At 43.0% G+C, this 21,760-nt stretch overlaps 2 protein-coding genes across 8 annotated transcripts in view; one reads left to right on the top strand and one right to left on the bottom strand.

Annotated features, from left to right (window-relative positions):
- Window positions 1–1,687: 1,687 nt before the first annotated feature.
- Window positions 1,688–21,645, bottom strand: SAXO2 (stabilizer of axonemal microtubules 2). Of its 5 annotated transcripts, XM_057494755.1 has the most exons (5): window positions 21,509–21,590; window positions 18,801–18,968; window positions 18,338–18,517; window positions 13,236–13,438; window positions 1,752–4,201 (listed from the first exon to the last, which is right to left on the bottom strand). In XM_057494755.1, the coding sequence occupies exons 1-5, from the start codon at window positions 21,544–21,546 to the stop codon at window positions 3,258–3,260; spliced, it is 1,533 nt and encodes a 510-aa protein (XP_057350738.1). In that variant the 5' UTR covers window positions 21,547–21,590; the 3' UTR covers window positions 1,752–3,257. The 5 variants fall into 5 exon arrangements, 4 of the variants coding, with proteins under 4 accessions (XP_057350740.1, XP_036787941.2, XP_057350738.1 ...); XM_057494757.1 differs by lacking the exons at window positions 18,338–18,517; window positions 18,801–18,968; window positions 21,509–21,590 and adding exons at window positions 10,588–10,774; window positions 16,007–18,332 and having other exon boundaries at window positions 1,688–4,201; XM_036932046.2 differs by lacking the exons at window positions 18,338–18,517; window positions 18,801–18,968; window positions 21,509–21,590 and adding exons at window positions 15,842–15,905; window positions 16,007–18,332 and having other exon boundaries at window positions 1,688–4,201.
- EFL1 (elongation factor like GTPase 1) overlaps window positions 21,616–21,760 on the top strand; it is a 104,939-nt gene continuing 104,794 nt past the window's right edge. For 2 of the 3 annotated variants that reach the window (XM_036932038.2, XM_057494754.1), the window contains exon 1: window positions 21,622–21,749. The gene's annotated coding sequence lies outside the window, so the exon portion shown is untranslated. Of the gene's footprint in view, window positions 21,750–21,760 lie in introns of all 3 variants that reach the window. The other variant, XM_036932043.2, reaches the window with a different exon arrangement.

Consider the following 21,760-nt stretch of genomic DNA (forward strand, 5'->3'; position numbering starts at 1 on the left):
AATTCCATCCTGACCACACATAAAGAGGTATCTGGGGGGCTTCTGGGGGCGGTGGCGATGCATCCCTGGACACCCCAGGGAGCAGCGGTCAAACTGCTGTGCTCAAGAGTAGGTTGGGACCGGTGACATGGGTGGAAGTCCTGCCTCTGACGTATGGTGAAAATCTGCACATCTGTGTGAAACAGCATTGGGCGGACAGAGTGAGAAGCTCAGCCTTAACAAAACAGGAGATGTCTGGCACTTTCTTGGACACTGTGATTTTTTTCAAAGGTACATTATTAGCATTCATATGGAACAGCCTTTTGAAGTTCGCTGATTTATGAGGACAAGGTTCACCTTCCCCTTCCGTGAGGCATGCTCACAGGTCTCCTCTGCCCTTTGTATTGCGTCCTCCACTCACACGCGGTTTGCAGCCAGGGCCCTAGACAGCAGTTTTATGTAACACTCTGTAAATCCGATATACAGAGAAGCTGGGGCACGGGGCTTCCCGCCTGACTGGTGAGCACTTCACCCCTTTCCCCCTGCTGTGCAGTTTTTGTTCTTCACAGTCTTTATTCCATAGAGCAGGTGCAGATTCACAGCAAAACCGAGTGGGAAATACAGAGCGTTGCCCTCCAGCCCTGCCCCACTCACGCCCAGCCTCCCCCGCTACTGGCAGCCTGCACCTCTTACAGTCAATGAAGCCACATGACACATCATAACCACCCCAAGTCCGGTCTATATCCGGGTTCACTCCTAATGCTGCCCTGCAGCTTTTACGAGTCACAGAGGCATTCTGATTTGGGGGCCTGTGGTCTTATTTCCCATGACAAGTGTATGCAGGGAGAGGGTGCAGGTGGGGATGGGCCAGGGCAGAGGGAGAGGGTGCAGGTGGGGGTGGGCCGGGGCAGAGGGAGAGGGTGCAGGTGGGGGTGGGCCGGGGCAGAGGGAGAGGGTAGAGATGGGGGTGGGCCGGGGCAGACATTCCCCGCTACCTTTCCTCTGAATTATCCTCCTTTCTCCATCAGATCCATGCAAGCCTGGCTTAGTGAAAACCCTTCCTGGAAGCTGGCAGACTGCTAAATAACATTACTAGTTTCCAGTGCTGTTGAAGTGTTGTGTAAGAATGTGTGCATATGTGTGTGTGTGTGTGTGCACACACACACACACACACACACGTGCACATGTGCATTCCTGCAAAGTATTTCAAGGAGACCTAGAAGCCATGAGTCAGGGGCTGGTAGCTTTTCAGCACCATCTCTGAAAGTCTCTGTACCTCTTGCACAGAGATAACACACCCCTCTCTGCTCTCTGTTCCCACCTTCCCACTTTTCTTAATCTGGCAAGTTCCTACTTACCTTCAAGATTCCTCTCTTAAGAAAGCCTTTCTTGAACCTCCAGGCTAGTGGCCCAGGTACGTCTGCTCCAGTCTCTACAAGAACACCTGTGATAGTGAGCATTAGGCTGTAGGGAGACACTGCTACTCATCTTTGCGTCTCAGCCCAAGGCAACCGGCTCAGGAAACCCCAGGACATGGCTTCCTATAGATGACTCTTGTCCGTATTAGGTTAGAGTGAGATTTGAATATCTAGTATTAGAAAATGGGCCAGGATGAGAATGTTGGAGTATTCCCTAATTTTTCATTTTGAGTATATAACAATGCTTCCTGTTAAAAAAAAACAAGACTACTGATGTACAGATTATCCTAGATAAAATTTATTTAAAAGCTCTTTTCCAGAGAAAAATAGGTATAGAAATGACTTCACAAAAATTCCTTCCCTTTGTTGATGCTTTATTATTACTTAGACATAAAATTCTACATAATTTCTACTAATAAATACAAATGTAAATAAAACAAACTTCTTTCAAATAATTTAATAGATTTTAACCAAATATTTGATGGACTTATTCTCAACTTAGTATATAGTCTGAAACAATTTAAAGCTACAAAAGACTAAACTTTATGATGAAATAAATCATATTCTGCCATAATGTAATCATTCATCAAAGAAAAAAAAACACCCAGTGAGAGTTTAACTCATTAGGAAATTTTCAACATTTATAAATCAGTGTGTTCCTTCTACTTCACCTGGTGGCGTCACTGCTTCCCCTGCTTGGCACGCGCCTGCCCGTGGGCGGAGAGGCCTGACTGTGCCCCCAGCTGCGCCTGGCTGTTCTGAACCGTGATGCGGGCAGGGCATTTAGGTGCAGATCACCCAAGGTCGCCCTGAGGATTTCTCCAGGGCTGCTGGCCATTCCTAAAGTGACTAGCAAATGCTTTTCCTTTCTGGCAACACTGTCATTCAGACCGTGTTATCTCCCCCCGAGCTCTCCCTTGTCTGTGACCACATCTTGGGTGTTGCTGACCCGTTAGAGAAAGACTCTTCTCAGAAACTCAGACTACTCCTAAACTTGAAGCAAATCAGATTATTTTACAATCTTTGCTATAGATCAGAAACTGAGTATTTGGTATGCAATCATCTTAATTTGAAAAAGGAGAAAACAGGTACAAAAAGAGGTTGACTTATTAACGCTCCCCGACATCCTTAGCACTTTTACTTTACAGGTCACAATGTAGCATATGATCTGATACTCAAAACTGAGTTTTTGTGAGGTAGGAACAGCAGATATTCTTTTAAAAATGAAGACACTGAGGCTCAAAAACATGAATCATTGTGTAGGTGGCACAAATAGAAACTGCTGTCCTTGGAACTGAGACCCTCTGACTCCCAGCCCAGGGTGCCTTGCTTGCCACACCACGGCGCCTCTGACCAACCTGAACATGGTGGGCGCTGGGAAGTCTTTACCCCCCCCCCCCACAAAACCTGGCTTAGTGTGCACCGTGTAGATGCCTGATGTCTGACAAGAATGAGTGCTCTTGTCTTGGGAGAGGGACCTATGCAGCGTGTTCAGTGGTGTTCCAGAGTCCCACGGTGCTCGACAGAGGGTCACTGGGATGTGCATAACAATTATAAACACAAGAATAAATGATAATAGGTTGGAGACAGCCTTCCAAACAGTATGTTGGGGCTTAAAGTAGTTCAGAATGTATATCATTCAACTTTCAGATATGCATATTAAAGAACAATCTGGGTTAAAACATCTGTACAAGATGATTTCATGATCCTGATTTCCTACAAGAAATTTTCCAATTTTCTTGTTTAAAGATTTTAAAACTGATTTTAGCTCTCTCATAAGTTTTTTTCTACTACAGAAGAATGATTTTGCTCTTGGAAAGCAAACACCCTTTTAGCTTCCTCTTAAACATGATTTGGTGATCAGAAGGCTTCCACTCTGGGGGCAATCTTTCGAAAGAATTTGTGACCTCGGGAATCTGTATTTTCAAAGATGTAGCCCGGAGGAGAAGGGTAGCTAGCAGGGCAGATTTCCTGTTTCTCTGGTGCATGCTCTGCAGGGTCCATGGTCCCGTCACCAAGTGGGATGGAACTCTTGAAAGGAACATTTAAAGGTTTGCAGCTCTCTGCTGGAATCAGTTCATGGGGCACATAGTGAGATCTGAATGTACTCAGACCATCAAATTTTCCAGATGGGTTGGGAATCTGCTGCTGATTCTTAATAAGCCCTTGACGACAACTTTCCCATGCTGGAAAATCTTCCTTCATGGTGCTTTTTCCTTGGAAAGGAAAATGGTTATTTCTTCTATGAGAAGCTGGCCTGATGGGAGTGACACGCTTGGCCTGATGTGGAATGTAGTCAAGATGGCTTGTGCTGTGTGACGGCATGGCCCCTGTGGGAGGGACGTACTCCTGTACTTCCTTGACTTTGGGTGCTGGGATTTCCCATGGCTGAAAACTTGCACGGAATTCCGTACTTCCTTCAAACTGAGCGTTTTGGGTCACTCTGGTATCTGCCGGCCTGCAGATTTTTGCAGTTTCACCCACAAGACCCTGAAAGTCATACCGGTGAGTTGTGAGATCTTCAAAGGGTTGGCTGGTTGGCTTGTAAACTTCTTTTGGCCTTGCAAACTTGACTTCTGGCTGATGAGGTATATAATCGAGGCGGTGGCTTGTGTCGCCGTGAAAAGGCGCTGAAGAAGGCTTGACATTGGAGCTGGGTTTAAAGCTTTGCCTCGGCTTTATCTCCTGAGGAACATAGTCATCCTGAAATGTAGTTGAATTTCCAAATTTCACGGTAGGGGGATGGTAACTTTGTTCTGGTTTACAAAGTTCACTTTTCTGAATGTCCCAAGCTCTATAATCATCTTGAAAATTAAAAAAAAAAAAAAAAGATTTTTAAATGCTCAACAAAAAAACCCACCTTCTAAAAACCATGACTCACTTGTCTCATTGCCAAACGTCCTTCCATTTCCTTTAGAAATCTGAACACTGGTCGGGTATGAAGTTGCTTTGATTCCCTCAGACTTGTTCTTTCATCCTTCATCTCCACTTTCGTCCTCCCATCTCCCCACGTTAGCACAGATAACCCTCCACCTCCAGACTCAAGCGCCTCCGTACCCAAGGGAGCGGCACCCCCAGGCCTGCTCGCTCACAAAGCCTGGAAGCCAGAAAGGCTGCTTTGGGTGAAGACAGAGTCTAGAGTGTGGCTGTGTCCTCAGGAACTGGTTGAGATTTTGCCTGTAACTCATAAAATGCTAACACAAACCATACGATCTAGGGGTTAACGTAAAATCAAGGGCCCTGATGTGTGGTGTCATTCCCCGTGAGGGGCTCCTCGATGGAGAGAAAACGTCAGCTGCATTATACCGCGGGAGGCCCCCAGGACCCCCAGAGCACACAGGGTGCCCCGAGCTGTCCCGGAAGGGTCCTGTAAGAGCAGGAGATGTTATAGGACCGGGAGAGGAATCTAAAAGGATGTCATGAGGCTGAACTGGAGAGCTGTGGGAGGCTGAAGACTTCAGAACAGGCTCATAAACAGAAATGGTAAACAGGCGGAAGAGGCCAGGTAGCAGAGTGGCCGTCAGAGCGGAAGCGACAGTCAGAGGGACGGCGGTCAGGGGACCCTGTGGAGGGACACGCCGTCAGAGGCGGAGATGTGGGGTTACTCTTCCCTCAGCCTCCTCTGTACCTGACAGCTTTCCACTTCCAAACTCTCTTTTTCTTGAGGCATCATGAAGGAATCTCTGTTGTCTGCAGTAGAAAGTATAACATTGTAACTGTTTTTCAGAAACTAAAAGGAAATCTCAGGAAGCTACTGAAGGTCTACCGTTCCCCATCAACCCAGGGGGGGGGCCCCTGCTGCCAAAATGACTAAGAGAAAAAGATGTTAATTTTCGTGAGTGAAACTAAATAAAAGGCATTATTTTTCCCTTACAAACCAGCTTTGGTTTAAAGAAGGAAGAGAGAATTTGGCGAAAAAGAGACAAAGTTTTTGGTATATATAAGCACGAACATCAATTCCAGATAATTGCAGAAAATTGATTTTCTTCTTATAAATATGCTTATGCTCTCACATGCCTATAGTATTTATTATTTGTTCTAGAATAATTATTAATGTTCAAGCAATGCCTTTAACACTTCATAGCCTATATTAATATCATCTGTTTTTAGTGTTTTATGGAAAAATCAAATAGGATGCCATCCACATCTAACGATGCCACCGGTCATTTGGCAGCTACAGTAACTGGTTAGATTAGGGCGATCCAGTTTCCTCAGCTCATTCTTTTCATTTCTGTCCACTAGAATCTAGTTGGCGAGTTCGCTCTTTTCTGAACAGCGCTAAGTCCACGAGGGGCCTGTGCGCGTGCGCGCACCGTGAGCACTGCAGGCCCAGCTCCACCCCCAGCCTTCCACGGCGAGCTGTTCTGGGTTCCTCTTGGACGGCGAAGGCGCTGAGTCGCAGCTAGTTCTTCTTCTTGGCACTCGGGACTCTGTTCCCTGTGGCGTCTTATGGCACCAAGGAATTGGAAAACACTCCTATGAGGTCAGGGGTGGGCGCTTTCCTTCTCGACCTACGCATCATCAGGCTGCTCCCAGTTTTGACACTACGTGCACGCTGAGGACGCTCAGCACGGAGCCCCGCCCCAGACCTCCTTTCAGATTCCGAGCCCACGCACCTGCCTCCCGCAGGACATCTAGGCCGTCCGAGAGGTGGACTGGGACTGGTGTGCGCCAGCCGAATCCACCACCCCGCTCGGAATCACATCATCAACGAAACGATGTCTGTTACGAGTCTGGCACCTCAGGTTGAGGTTCCACCCGGTCAGCTCTCTCCCTCGCTCCCTTCTTTCCATTTCAAGCAGTTTTCAAACCCTCTCAATTTTACTTGTTAAATTTTAATTTTTTCCTCCTTGAGACATGCATGGACTAATGGCAACCTGATGAAATCAGCAAAAATAAGAAAAAGTTAAAAGAAGAAAACAATGTAAAATAAGGTTCCAGAGGGTCTGCAATAAGGCAGTTTTCATTCTTGATATTTGCAGTTAGTGTTTTCTCTCTTGGTCAGTCTGGTTAGAATTGATCAACTTTACTGTCTTTTAGTAGAATCAGTTTTGGGTTTCAATTGTCTCTATTGTTTTGCTGTTTTCAGTCTTTGCTTCTCTTCATTCCTTCTACTTTAGGTTTAATTTGCTCTTATTTTTCTAGTTTCATAAGATGGAGGCTTAAGCTATTGATTCATGATTTTCTTCTTTTCTAATATGAATATTAATGCTATAAATTTCCCTCTAAGCACTGCTTTAGATACATACCATAGATTTTAATATGTATTTTTCATTTTCACTAAATTACTATTTCCCAAGTTCCTTTGTTACCTCTGCTGTAAACATTAATTTAGAAACATTTAATTTCTAAAATATTTGGGTATTTTTCCAGATTTCTCTCTGTTTTTGATGTCTATTTTAATTCTAGTATGGCCAAAAAACATACTCTGTATGATTTAAATTATTTTATATTTGTTAAAGTTTGTTTTTTGGATCAGAATATAGTTTCCCTGGATGAATGTTCCATGTGCATTGGAAAAAATGGGTATTCTGTTATTGTTGACAGTAATGCTGCACAAGTGTCCATTAAATCAAGATTTTTGGTAGTGGTAGTCCTGTCCTTATATCTTTACTGGTTTTCTATGTGTTCTATAGATAAATTAAAGAGAAGTGTTAAGTCTCCAACTACAATTGCAAACTTCTGTATTTATTTCAGTACTATAAGTTTTTACAGCATATACATTTAGGATTTGTGTGTGTGTGTGTGTGTGTGACAGAGAGAGAGAGAGAGAGAGAGAGAGAGAGAGAGAGAGAGAGAGAGAGAATTGGTCTTTTTACCCTTAGTTAATGTCCCTCTTTATCTTATACTTTATTCCTTACACTTTAACTAGAGTTTGTGAGTTTGAATGGTATGCATTTTTCCATCCTTTTAATCTATATCTTTGTATTTAAAGTCAATTTGATGTAGATATCAGTTTGTTCTCTTTCTTTTTTATGTCCTATGACAATCTCTGTGTTTTAATTGGCTAATTAAATCATTTATATTTAATGTAATCAGTGATATGGTTGAATTAAAATCTACACTCTTGTTTTTTTGTTCTTGCTATTTTTCCAATCAGTTTGTATTCCTTTCTTCCTCTTTTTTTGGCCTAATTTGGATTAATTGGGTATTTTTTTAATTTCCTACTTCAGTAACATTTATCTAGTAGTTGCTCTAAAACAGGTATTGGCAACTTTTTCTATAAACAGCAAGTTAGAAAATACTTTAGGCTTTGTAGGCCATATGGGCTGTGTTGCAAAAATACTCAACTCTGACACTGTAGCATGAAAGCAGACATAACTAATATGTAGATGAATGGGCATAGTTGTTTCAATAAAATTTTACTTATAAAAAAAGACAGCAAGTTGGATTTGATTCACTGGTCATACTTTGCTGACCCTTGCCCTGAAGTTTACCGTACATATTTTTTATTAACCACAGTCTACTTTCAAGCATTTATTATAATGAATCGCATACTATTTAAGAACTTGATAGTACTATACTTTCAATTTCTACCTCTCATCTTTTGTGTTATTGTTGTCATGCTTTTAACTTTTACACACGATACAGACCCAGCTTTGATGCTCTGTATTGGTGTTTTGTTTTTCATTTTTCTCTTTGTATTTTGGTTTAGGTAATTTCTATTGATTTATCTCAAGTTCACAGATTTTTTTCCTCTTAGCTGTATTGAGTTTACTGATAACAGAGGTATTTTTCATCTCAGTTACTATGGGTTTAATTCTAGCATTTCTTTTTTGTAGTTTCCATTTCTTTGTTGAAATTCTCCATCTATTCATGTATAGTTTCCACCACCTTTACCACTATAGCTTTTAACAATCATAATTTTTAAAAAATTCCCCAATGCTTCAATATTGGGTCAGTCTCTGAACCGTACTGTAAATCTTCTCTAGACAATTGCTTTCTTTCCTTCTCTTTCTCTTTTTACTTCTCTTTTGTGCAATTTATAATTTATATTTGAAAGCTGGATATTGTGTGCTGCATAGTAGAGACTGAGATAAATGGTATTTATGTCCAGAAATACATATACATCTCCATCTACCAGGCCTTTAGTGAGGGGGATTAAGTCAGTTCACCAAGTAGTTGAGCTATAGGTTTGGGTTTTGTTTTTGCTGTTACTCCCAGCTTTGAATCCCTTTGGCATTATCTGTGCTTAGGGTGGGGCTGGTTTTCTCAATTTCTGCCCCATCCTCAGCTTTAGGCCTTCTCTTTGCCCCTGAACCTCAGAGACTCTCTGAGTAAACTTGCTTTTATCCAATGGTAGACTGCTATTGTTATTCAGTGCTCAGTAATCTGTGTGGGGGTGGGAAGGGGGTGGTTTCTGTTGTCCATGCCCAGCCCATTTTAAGCAAGCCCTGTGTTCTGGGTCTCAGAAGTGGGCTAAGTGTTTCTGTCCCTCCCCATGATATTTGGGCCCAGGGCGATTTCCTATCCTCCTGCATTAGAGATTTGCTGGGGTGGTTTTTCTCTCATTTCCCCTGTGATTTCAGCTTCCTGAAGGATTCATGAAAATGTATGACTATAAATTATCTGGCTTCTTGTTATGTTCCAGCCGTCTCTATCCTACTTGGAGATTGGAAATCCTGGAGTTCTCCTTATGGTCATTTTAAATTACACCTTAAATTCTACACATTCAATTTCTTTAACAGATACACGGTTATTCTGATTTTTTATTCTAGAATTAGTTTGGCAAATTGCATATTTTTCAAGTAATTTGTCCATTTTATAATTTCAAGTTTTCAAAATATATCCTCTATCTTTAATGTATGAATAATGAATCTTTGAGTTTTAAGTGCAATACTTATTTCATTTATATTTAATGTAATCAACCATCTAGTTGAGTTTAAGTTGACTATTATTTGCTTTTGATTGGTTCCATATGTTCTTTGTTCCCTTACCCCTTATTTTCTGCCTTCTTTTAGAGTAAAGAGGATACTTTTATTACTCCATTTTCTCCATTAATATTTAAATAATTTTCAGTATTTCTAGAATAAAAATGCATTTTTTACTTATTAGGGGATCTGTTTGGCCAAGCTGAACTTAAATTCATATTTTTACCATTTCTGGAACAATGGAAGTATCTTCTATTAGTTTAGTTCCATTTATATCCTCCTGTCTTTTTGCTATTGTTATATTTTACTTCTATATTTGTATAAGAATACTGAATATAATTACTGTGACTTTAAGAAGTCAATTCTTTTCCTTTTACCCACACATTTGCCCTTTCTGTGTTTTCATTCCTTACCACATTTCACATTTCTCCCTGGAATCATTTTCCTTTAACATGAAGAACTTCTTTAGTGCTTTTTGTAGTATGGTCTTCTACTAACAATTTTTTTTTTCCTCAAAGCATCTTTATTTTGCCTTCCTTTTTGGAGGATATTTTCACTGGATATAAAATTATGGGATTCACTGGGTTTGAAGTTTGAGGGTTTTTTTTTCCCTTTCAGCACCTTAAAGATGTCATTCCACTATCTTCTATCTTCCATAATTTCTGATGAAAAATTAAGTATACTTCTAATTTTTCTTTTTGAAAAGAATATGTAGTTTTTCTCTTACTGCTTTCAGGTGTCTTTACTCTGACTTTAAAAGCTTGACAACAGTTGCCTAGGTGTGGTGGTCTTTGTTTACCTATTGGGGGTTTACTGGGCTTCTTCAATCTGTGGCCTTATTCTTTAATCAGTTTTGGAAATTTTTTGACCATTACCTCTTCAAATATTCTTGGTTCTTCATAGGTGTCATGTTTTACTATATCGTGGATATCATGTATAAGAAAACCATGTAAACCAAAGCATTATTTTCAGTCAGGGACGTCTTGCTGTTTCCTGTTAGGCAGATAGGATTTGGGGCAGACCACCCTGATCCAACCAGGAACTGGGCTGCATTGGTGCTCAGGGGCACCGTTGGACATTGTCTTCCTCTAGTGGCAAGTGTCTCAAGGCCAGGAACTGTGTGTGTCTGTGGCAGAGTCCTCAATCTAGCGGGACTAGAGCACCTAAGCACCTCCTAAACAATTGCCAAGTGAGGCTATAGTATATTTCTGTGGGATCTTTCTGTGCCAGTCTCCGCACCCACCATGCCTCCTTAACACTCAGGAAACATCCCACAAGGAAAGCCGGCCGTGCATCTGGGGGACTTAACAGATACCAACCAGCCCACACGTCAGGTGCTCCACTGGTTTCCTTTCTCTCTGTCTCTCTGCTTACGCCAGGCCCAATCTTCAGCCTGGGTCTGGACTTCAAATGCTCCCAGGGAAGTAAACACTGGGCCATCTCAGTTCCACTAGGAAGAACTCCTCCCTTTCTGGAATTTTAGTGCTTTGCTTCCACAGCTGTCTGCTGTCATTAAAAAGATTAAAAAAATTTTTTTAAATGTACATATGTTTTAAGATCTTGCAGTGGAAGTAATGGCTTTTGCCATGTGTATTCTACCTAGTAGCAGTACTCAAAAAACTTTGTGGCTACAAGAAAAATGCTAAGCGCCTCAGTTTGGCAATCAAGGCTTCACAATCTGATCTCACTTACATTTAAGGAATTATACCCCAGTGTCTCAGATCCTGAAATCCTGTGTTCCCACCATGTTTATTTTTCTAGCTCTGTTTTTTTGCTCATTTCATCCTAGTTTTTAGGATGTCCTTCCTCTTTCTATAAATGAACAGTAGTCTCTAATATATTCCCAAGCTTGTCTGAAGTAATAATTTGTTCAGTATAAATTTTTGAAGAACTAATTGTTCCATTAATTTTCTAGTGCATTATCCCCTTCTTGTGATACATTATTTATTTCCAGTATGGCTATTTAATTTTTCATGCTTTATTACTCCTTTTCTCAACTCAATTGTAAAGTTCCTAAATGTCAAGAGCCATGCTGAATGCAGACCTCTGTGTTCCCTACGGTGCCTTGCACAGAGCACAGTAATCCCTGAAACATATTCATCAGGTCAAATCCTGACCTGTTTTCAATAGCTGTATTTTAATATGAATGAATTTCTGAACTGAGGCTGCTGGAGGCAGACACATGTCTAAGAGTTGCCATTTTCATAGAACCATACCTTCAGAATCTAAATGTCCCCCTTCTGACCATCTTGCAGGTCTTTTCTTTATCAGTCCCTTTCTGCCTGCCTCTGCTCTTTAATTCTAGTGAACAGTGAGAGAGTCTCCTCCCACTGTAATTCCTGTTCAGCTACAGACCTGTCCTTGAGGCAGCATGTACAAAACCTGCGGTGTAATCTTCACAGAGAACGATAGGTACTGCCTTGGCCCTTAGCATTGGTTGTCTCATGCCCTCCAGACCTGGAAACACAAGGATAACCTTTCCTCGCTAGGAGACATCAGGAGCAAGAAGGCCTGAGGGGACCCAGGAATCCTCCGCATTGGATTCTGGGAATGCAAGTATGGGATCCAGGGGAAACCCAGGTAATGAGAAGCCAGAACTAATGATGTGTGTGTGTGTGTGTGTGTGTGTATGTGTTACATGTAAATGGTCATAGCATCAGCGAGTATCAATATTACTGATAATTTTACATCTTGTAGGAAAAAAAGTAAAAAGCTTACTATGATTGTTTAAAAGACACAGGACAGTCATTTTCATCTATCTTTTATGTCAAATTATTATGCAATACATTATATCCTTTGCACACCAATAAACATGTATCTTAACAATTACTATATGCTATGTTGGGTTTTAACAATATGCTTGTTCACTATTGCATTATCTTAAAAATCTGTTCCTTGTGTAGTATCTTATATGCTCACAGCTTTAAACACCACAAAGAACATTCTTTCTTTATTATATTTTCTTATATATTTTACTTACCCACTTAACTGGAAGGATGACATCTGAAGAAAAAGTATGCATTCAGCTATTACCTATTTAAAGTATAAATAATTACTTTTACTGTAAAACCCACTCTTACAAGAGGGTTTTATGTTAGGACATACCCATTCAGCTATATTGTATAACTAATGAAAAGGGGATGAGCCTAAACATGCAATTACATATTTAACAAAAAATAATACAGAAATAATGTGTACTAACAAGATGACCTGATTTTAAAAACAAAGATACCCATCCCCCCAAATCAAGAGAGTATTTCAAAATCTGATTGATTTTTGGAAAGAAACTGGTATCCGTTATCCAGCCCCTTCCTCCTGAGTCAGTGGCCAGCAGGGAGAGGGTATTCTCACCCATCTCCCACGCTGGAAGTCCTAGAGGAACAGGTTCCCTACATGGTGCTCCAACACCGTCCATCACTGGGCAGATAAGCCTATCTTATTCAGAGGTTCAGTACCAGGACCATTTGCTAAACAAATACAGGCTTTGTCCTCCACCCTAGCCTCTATCAGATGCTCCACCTGCTGACTCCCTGACTCTACCAGTTGGCTCATGACTGGAATGGTGAAGAGGGCTGCTATTTATCTGACCTTCTCAAAGACTCTAGTATGTTCAGTAGAGTTTCAGCTGATTCTGAGATGGAGGGAAAGGAACAGTGGCAACTCGATGTGCTACAAGGTGACAAATCTGACATAAGCTTGCTCTCTGGCATCTTTGTTTTTATGTTTTGAGACAGAAAAAACTACTTAAGTGGCTGAATTCAGAGATGAATCCAGGTCTCCTACTCTCAATCAGGCAATGGTGCTTTTTTCACTATGCAATACTATTTTGACCAAAGAGAAAAAAGGTTTTCCTAAGCCATGAGGGCTAAGTTGGGCAACACACCAAAATCATGATTTGATGTTAGATGCCAAAGCTGGAGGTGAGCTTCAGCCTTCTGGCTCCTTTACTTTTGAAATGGCAAGTTACCTTTATAGGTTGGGACCGTGTCCAACTTTCCTTTTTTAACTTGTTGTCTCTCCAAAGGCCGGACTATTGCCACAGGCTGTACTTTATAAGAATTAAAATCCCGTTTGTAGGTAGTGCCAAGATCAATCTCACCCTGCTTTGGTTTATATTCTTCTGGTCCATGGCGAGGCTGTTTGACTATTTCATAAGGACGATAATCCGACCTGAAATACATAAATTTGAAACATAGTCTCACAGGTTCTTTATTTCTAATTATTTCAATGGAATATTGAAATTTGCAAGGTCTTTAACTTGAAAAGTCTAAGAAGATATTAAAATGGTGATAGCTGATAAGCTACTGGAAAGAGGTAAGTAAATTCCTCTATGTCCTACTCAGTGACCAAATTTCTTAAGAAAAAAAATGTTAAAAATCCTGGTTTCCAAAACATCATTATAATGGATCCTCAGTTAATTGGGACTTACATAAATAAAATCTTCAAGTAACTGAACTTTTTTCTAACCTGGAAGGAAATTGCAGATGAAATGAATCTGAAAAAAATTTTAAATATATCCTCTGGGTCTATTTGTCAAAATCCTTATTTATCCTACTTAAAGATTCTAGTAAAACTATTTGGGCATGCTCTCTTCCTATGGAAGTCATGCTGTCTTCCTGCTCATCATTAAATAATCAACTAAGTAAATAATTTATCTAAACTCTGGCCCTTAGACATAAATCACATGCGTAGTATGGATATGAGACTTATTCATCTTTGAATCCTTCAGAAGCCGTTGGCAAGGGATTCACATGACAAGAAGCCACACGGAAACGCAGCTGCCCCGGGCCTTACGTGACCTGTGATGGAGGTGCTTCTGCAGACACGGAGGCTGGCTGGTGGGCTGCAGACCATGGACTTAGGCCGATCAGACTGCCTGGGTCCAGGCCTGCTCTGTCATTCACTTGATGTGTGGCCTGGACAGCTTGGTTAACTTGTGTGTGCCCCAGCTTCCTTACATATAAAATAGGACAATGACATTATCTACCTGCTAGGGTTGCTTTAAGGACTGACATATGCACTGGTGCACACGCACACACACGAGTGCTTGGTACCCAGTAAGTACAGTAGCTACCACTGTTACTACTGTGAGTCTTCAAAACTGCTTTTCTTCTTGTTGATTCTATTGACTGTCACTTATGTTGTGATTTGCTTCAGCCTCCCTGTAGTAAACAGTATTTCTGTGTGTCCAAAGCTCCAACAGAATGAAACTCACTGAATGCCTTCTGGTCACAGCAGACTTCTTACCCATTGACCCTCCCTTTTCATCTCCATCAACCCACTGCCACCCCCTTCCAGCCCCCTGAACTTCTCCACTGCCACTTGCAGGCTCACGGCGACCTCCATAGACTCTAACCAGACATTTTTAGCCCTCGTCTTACCTGACGTCTCAAGCAGTAACTGCCATCACCGTCCACCCTTTCCCAGGAAGTTATTATCCTGCCTCCCTGATCATTTCCTCTCAGACTGCCGGGCAGCCTCACCTCTACTCAGCTACCAAATGCTGGATTTGCTCAACACTTGGGCCCACACGCTGTCCTCTTCGCATGCAGTGTCCAGTCCTAAGGACGCCTCTACTCCCACAGCTTCTATTACTATCCGGAAATGACTCAGATTTGCATCTCGGCTGATCTCCTTTCTGAGCTCCACACAGTATTTACAATGGTCTCTTGGATACTCAATGTTGCCTCAAAACTTAATGTGCCAAAGATCAAATATGATCACACTCATCATCCCCTCCCCCACCGCCGTAATAAACCTGGTCCTGTTTCTTGTTCCCTTTTAGTGAACGGCATGCCCACCCTCCAGCGGTACAATCGGGAATCAGGGCTCACCCTCTACCCTGCCTCCCTCCTGTGTCCAGTCCATCACCAACTCTTTCAGTTTTGTCTCCTGCTATTTCTTAAATCTAATCACTTTCTTCTATCTCATCACCGCTGTAATATTCCAAGCTTTCATAACAGCTCATTCAACCCCAGTCCCCTAGCATCCTTGACCAGCACCCATTCATGTCCTCTCTCCAATCTTCTCACATTGGACCCAAAGTAATTATTTCACATCCTCTTCTTTACCCCCCTTACGCTATCTCCCCAAAAAGACAAACAAGCCTTCAAGGGTTCTTACTACTTTAAGGATATAGAAAAAGCTGAACGTGGTCCAGAGGCTCGGCATGGCCCCCTTCACTGGCCTCTGTGCACACTGATTTCCGCCTGCTTTCCCTTCTTTCCGTGCTCCTTCCCGCTATATGCCACTCTCCACCTGCGGTGCGCTTCCGTAGCCACTTAATCCAGTTAATTGCTTCACATGCTTCCAGTTTTAGCTTATTCTTCTCATTTCCCTAATTAAGTCAAATCTCTTATTCCCGTTCTTGAGTGACCTCTTACCTATCCTTCATAGATATGTATCACTGTTGCAATTTTATACTGATTTTGAGTGTTTATGATCACCGCCTTCGCTGTCTGTTAAGCACAGAGATCATGTTTACACTGTATCCCAGTGGCCCAGCACAGTGCCTGACACTTAACAAGTGCTTCATTAACATTACCTAGTGGATGAATAGTAGAAATCACATACCTCTGCTTCTCAAGACATCGGAGTTGTTCTTTGCTCTCCCCAAAGCCAGCTAGAAGGGAATAGGCTAAAAGGCAATCAAGGAGTGGAAAAATCAGGAAGAGGACAGAGAGAAGCTTAGAAATCTCAGTTTCTCTAGTTAGATTAGTTAAGTGTTAGAGAGCGTACCTCCAAACCCAAAGCAGGTTTTTATGGAGAAGCAGTAAAAAGGGCAAACGCACTCTTCATCTGCTACATCTCCAAACATCTGACCTGCCCAGGCACAGTCAGGGCGGACTCCTGCCACTCCCAGTCTTTAACTGCACTGCAACTGTAAAGCTGTGAGGGAGCAAGTCTGTGCACGTCCAGACGTCTGCTCTTTACAGACGTATTTTAGAAAAGGACAGGCTGACTTTATTCTTTGTGCAGATGAGTCAGCTTTCTCCTGCCTAGTCAACAGTCAACCTGAGGGAATGAAGCAAGTTCCACGCCCTTAGATATGCTTTTGGAAATACTGCTATAGTTCCCCCAAATCCAAAGAAAAGATCCAGTGTTTTTTTAAAGGGAGAGATGATTTAAGAAATAGAAACTTCAGTTTTATTGATATGTTTGGACCTTTGGGAGTTGGGACCTTCCTTCCTTCCTTTTTGCTATTCAAGGCTACTTGAACCAGACAACTGAGGAGACCCGGAATTGAAAAGCAATCACCTTTTTAAACAAAGATGTGGCAGGTTAGACTGTCCTGATTTTAACACTTAGAACTAGTTAAATGCAAAATCTTTATTCGATAAATATGAATATTGTGAATTTTTTTTCAAATCTTCATTTTGAATCATTAAGGCATCAAGGAAGAAAGAAGTTAAGGTGGAGAGAAAAGAGCAACCATTCCAATCTGCTTTAAACCAATTGTTCCATTTTTCCAGCTCATTTACTAAAATTATCTTACCGTTTTGTTTCTGGACTATCAGTCCCACAAGGCAAACATGCAGAGCCCTTTGTTATGTCCCGCATCCTCCCCATGGAGCACGTGGTCAGTACCTGACCCACTGCACTGAGTCTGTGGCGACAGAATCATCAGCAGTGCTGGTTCAACATGACGATCCTGGGATCCACTCCAGCATCTACTGACTGTCTAAGGGGGAGCCCTGGAATCTGCTCCAAGGAGAATTCCAGCCCTTGTAGATTATTCTGAAGTCTGAGGATTAAGGAAAACCTTCCCATCCGTGGGGTAGCATGCACAGGACTGGAACCACCATGGCACTGTCACTGTGCGGCTGCCTGAGATGCCACCGAAGGCAGCACTGGGCTGAGGGTTGGAAGGCTCCACCTTTGCTGGGTAAGTATAACAAGCACTGAAATGAACGGAAAATGGAACACTAACAACTGAGGTTGTTACAGAGTGTTTTTAAAACCCTAAATTATAGCAATCTGATGTATGAATTCCTTGAAAGCAGGAACCTCTATTCATTGATCTTTTTGTACTTAATGCCTAAGATTGTGCCTGGAATAAGGAGTGCATGTCAAGAGAATAATTAACTCACTGAATTGACAAAGATACAGAGATTTAAAAAAATAAGCTAAATCCAAATGAAAAGTTTAGGATTAGGAGGACTTTGTCGATCACCCACTGAATAAAGATTAAGTGCCTTCTCTGTGTTAGCACGCATTGTACCAGGTTTCCAGAAGTAAAATGCTGAGGTAAGAACAGACAGTTCCTGTTGTCATGCAATGCTAAAACTAGTCTAATGTTGAATAACAGAAAGATGCCTTGAGAATTTACACAATGGACTTTTACCTTGCCTGAAAACTGGGCGAGGCATCAGAGAAGGCTTTCAGAGTGTTAACAGAGTTGTAATCTATAGGTTGAATGGGTGCTAACTAGGGTGAGAGGGAGGAAAAACTCGAGGCAGGTGAAACAGTAATTTGGAAGGCTGGCAACCTGGTACTTACAAGAAAGAAAAACGTCCTTTGGGATGTAGGCATAAAAATGCGCAAAGGGCACTGCAGCATAAATAATTGAGAGATGCAGATAGGGGCTCAACCATGAAGAGACTGGGGTGAGGATCTGGGTGTATACTAAATACAGTGGAAAAGTGTTTGTAAGCAGGGAGGTGGTAAGATTGGATCTGCATTTTAAAAAGATCACCTTGGCAGGCTAAAGCATAGAAAACAGAGAAGAGATGCAAAATCTAGAGCAGATACAGACAGGACAGTTAGGAAGGTACTGCATTCCTCTGGGTCATGGTGACAGTGGAAAGCAGATAAATACAAAGAGATTTTTAGGAGATTTAAAAAAATTAGTAGAACTTATTTCTCTTTTTCCTTTTCACTTTTTGTTATTCCAACTTATTTCTCACCTTTCTGTTTTTCTCAAGCTCTGACTCTAACTAGTTTCTTGCTTCTTGAATTGGTTCAGCTTAAACCAACTAAATAGTTCAACTTAGAGAGTTAAAAAACTTTATTAAGACCAGAAGAACTGAGAGGAAAAATAAGTAAAGCCAACAGTTTCCCGGTATTTACTTAAATGTTGTTACTCCTTCCATTCTCGCACGGCATGCTTGCAGCTCTTGCTTGGGTTTAAGGCTCTGAGGTGGAAGAACATTGCCATATGTGGGGTATTTTTCCAAATATTCAGTTGTGGGGCAAGACACACCAGAAGTTTTGTAAATCCTTGTGGTTCCATGTGGACAATGATGTCGCCTGTGCAAAGATAAGTAAACTGAAACGTTATTTTCACCCTCAAAAAATTTTGTGATAATTGCATTTTAATCAGAGACCTTCAATAAACTCAGAATCTCTAAGTTAAGAGCAGTTTTACAAAAAAACAAAAACAAAAACCTGTTTATTCTGCAATGGTGTTCACAAAAACAATGAATAAATTATGGTATATCCTCATGTAGTAGAAACAGGTTTTGCTCTGACGACCATCCCTTGCAGGCAGGTTCCACATACAACTTGGGTTTACCCTATCAGATATACTCACATGAGACTTTGCCTATGGGAGAGCTGCCTAGGGAGCGAGGCACAGCACATGCACGGCACATGCATTTTGACTGCATAGAATGTGGTACAGTCACAGAGTCTGAAGCTAACAGTTGCTAGGCAACATCCTCGTTTGCAAGCTGGCTTCCCGAGCTGGCAGCTTCCTGACCTGGCAGTGATAAGTGGTTCTGGAGCCTACAGCTCTGCTGCACTTCCCTGATTAGGACAGAGGCAGTGGCTGCCTTGGTAACCCAGCTCTGTGGTGAGATTTTTGGGAATTCTTCCTGAAAGTTTATACTGAAAACTGTTTCTTCAGTTCTTCCAACAGTTCTGTAAGCTACATATACTTATTGGTAAATCCTTTTATGCCTAAACTAGCCAGAGTAGATTATACTGTCCGTAACTATGAACCCTAACCAATACATCATATAAGCTGATAGCATGCAGTGCTTAAAGAGCAAGGGGCTGAGCTTCATTCATGGCTATTGAAGATGGAGAGGTTGTAAACAGTTAAAAAGTAGGTTGTAGAATAATAGGTATAGTATCCCTACCCCACCCCAACCCACCCATCTTTTTAAAAAATGTAGATGTAAAACGAGACTTAAAGAACTTTTCTTATCTGTGGGGAAAGGTTATGAGGGATTTTCACTATATTAGTTTTTTAATTGCATTTTTATATTATGCCTCATGTATATTTCATAATCAGAAAAAAAGATAAAATTCTTAACAGAACAAAAAACCCAAGCAAGCAAACAAAAAATACTAAGATTCCAACAACCTTGAAATATAAGGTCAGTTTCTCAGGTCTGGTGTTACTTGGGGGCCCCAGGCTATGCGGTAAGGACAAATACAGGCCCAGGTAACACTGAATCTGAAAATATGCCTGTTTCTGTAGATGAATCAGAACCAGCTAAGGTACCCAGACTCAGTGAACCCCCAGGAGGAACGCAAAGAGAATCAGCTGCTTTACTTGGAGGGGGCTGGACAATGCAGGGAAGAGTGAAGGGGTGGAGTCACAGGCTACCCAAGAAAATTCAAAGTCAGGGGCACTGGGTTCAGGAAGAGCAGCTGAAAACAGAGGCTTTGGGCAAGTGCCCACGTGATTGTTATGAAGTCTCCATTTTTTTCTAGCACCCCAGCTTTGTTTTCCAATATAAAATAACTCCTTCACAGTTTAACTCACATGATCAATGTAAATACACACTGCAGAGAAAAATGTTACGAGATGCATAGTTGCCTTGACTGATACAGCCAAAGAAACAGACATTTGAAAAGATTTAGTTGCACCGTATGAAAAAAAAATTCAAACAGCAAGATGAAAAAGTAGCCGAAGCTGGTTCTCTGAAGAGGTCCCTTGACAACCTTGATCCTCCTAGAGTGGAGCGATGTATGGAAATATTAATGAGTTTGTTTTCCTTTTCTCCCTCCTTTATTTGAAGCAGGTATTTCCTTATTGCAGGGCTTCTGGCAGGGCAGAGAAGGGAAGCGGGCAGCCTGAAGTCAACAGGATTTTCCTGTCTTTTCAAACAAACAAACAAACAATTCATGGAAGAGAGAAAATCAGGTGGCCCTCTGGAGATGAGAGATAGTTGTCTTTCAGAGACCCAAAGAAAGAGATGATCTCAGACTGAAAAAGAGGGAAGAGGGCAAGATTCCCCCAGAGCGGGAAAGGAGGGAAATGACGGTGGGGTGGCGGGGTGGGCTGCCTTAGAAGAGTTGGGGGAAATGCTGCACTTTACCAGTGTCCCAGGAGGTGGCCCGATCTCAAGAGCTGGCTGGGTGGACCCAGCAATAGCGGCTCCCAGCCTTGCCGGATTCTTACACCTCAAACAGACCTGAAAGCACCGCTCGTGAGGGAATCATGGGAACGGTTTCGGTGGGAGCCCGGAGGGGCGCGGGCAGGTGGCGTTGGCAACCTCAGCTCCCCGAATCAACACACTGTGGAGGAAAGGGGCGCCTCCGACATAACGAGGACTGAACTTCCTGACGGCTGGATGGAAAGGCAACTTAGGCAGGATATGAAGACTAGAAAAAAAATAATCCATTTTCTTCACATCAGAGTTTTCAGATTCCTCTCTCAAATGTTAATTTCTCTTTTAATCTACATCTAGTTATTAATTATAAGCGACGTTTATCATGAAACGGGGTAAAATTGCTTTCCACCACCAGGGTAAAAGTGGTTTTCCTCTGGTGGGGATTCCAATGCGCAGCGATGAACACATCCATGTTATTTCTTTAGCAAATAGTGATCGAATCCCCGGGCCAACGGCGCAGCTGAGGACGGAGACTGTTTACAGGGGACGGGAGGTTGTCAGGCGGAGCTCCCGGAGCATGGCCGGGTTGCGGGGCGCAGAACCACCTTCCCCGCCAGTCAGACCCCGACGGAGCGCCGCCCGGCGGACGGGAAGACGGTCCGGCTGGAGTGGAGGCGCGCCTCCCACGGCTGACGACCCGGGCAGCTGCTCTCGGTCTCCTGCTCCTCCCCTCCCTCCTCCCGACACGCTCCGGGCGCACTCTGCGGCCCAGAGCCCCCTCGCCAGCCCCGGCCGCCGGGCCCGACCGGCCGCGGGGCCGCACCCGGGCTGCGAGTCTGCACCGCCGAGCTGCGCCCCCGGGAGCGGGGCAGTCCCGCCGCGCCCCTTGGCCTCCGGGGCGGCGTCTCCGGAGCCCCGCTCGGCCCCACGCCCCGCCGGCCGGGCCGCTGCTTACCCGCAGGTGCAAATCTCACACAGGCACCGGCGGCTCATGCTCCCGGCGGCGGCTGTGCTCGGGGCGCCTCGGCACCTGCGGGATCCGCGTTTCCGCCGCGCGCGCCGTAGTCAGGGCAACCGCGGGGACGACGCGGCGCCGCTTCCGGCGGCGCCGAGGCGTGCGCGGGTCAGAGGTCGTGCGCCGGTAGGCCCCGCCTCTGCGCGGGCTCGTCGGGCTTCCGAGCGGCGGGCGGTGAGGGGTGAGTGCGGG

This window comes from Manis pentadactyla, chromosome 18, assembly GCF_030020395.1.
Source record: "Manis pentadactyla isolate mManPen7 chromosome 18, mManPen7.hap1, whole genome shotgun sequence".
NCBI lineage: Eukaryota > Metazoa > Chordata > Mammalia > Pholidota > Manidae > Manis > Manis pentadactyla.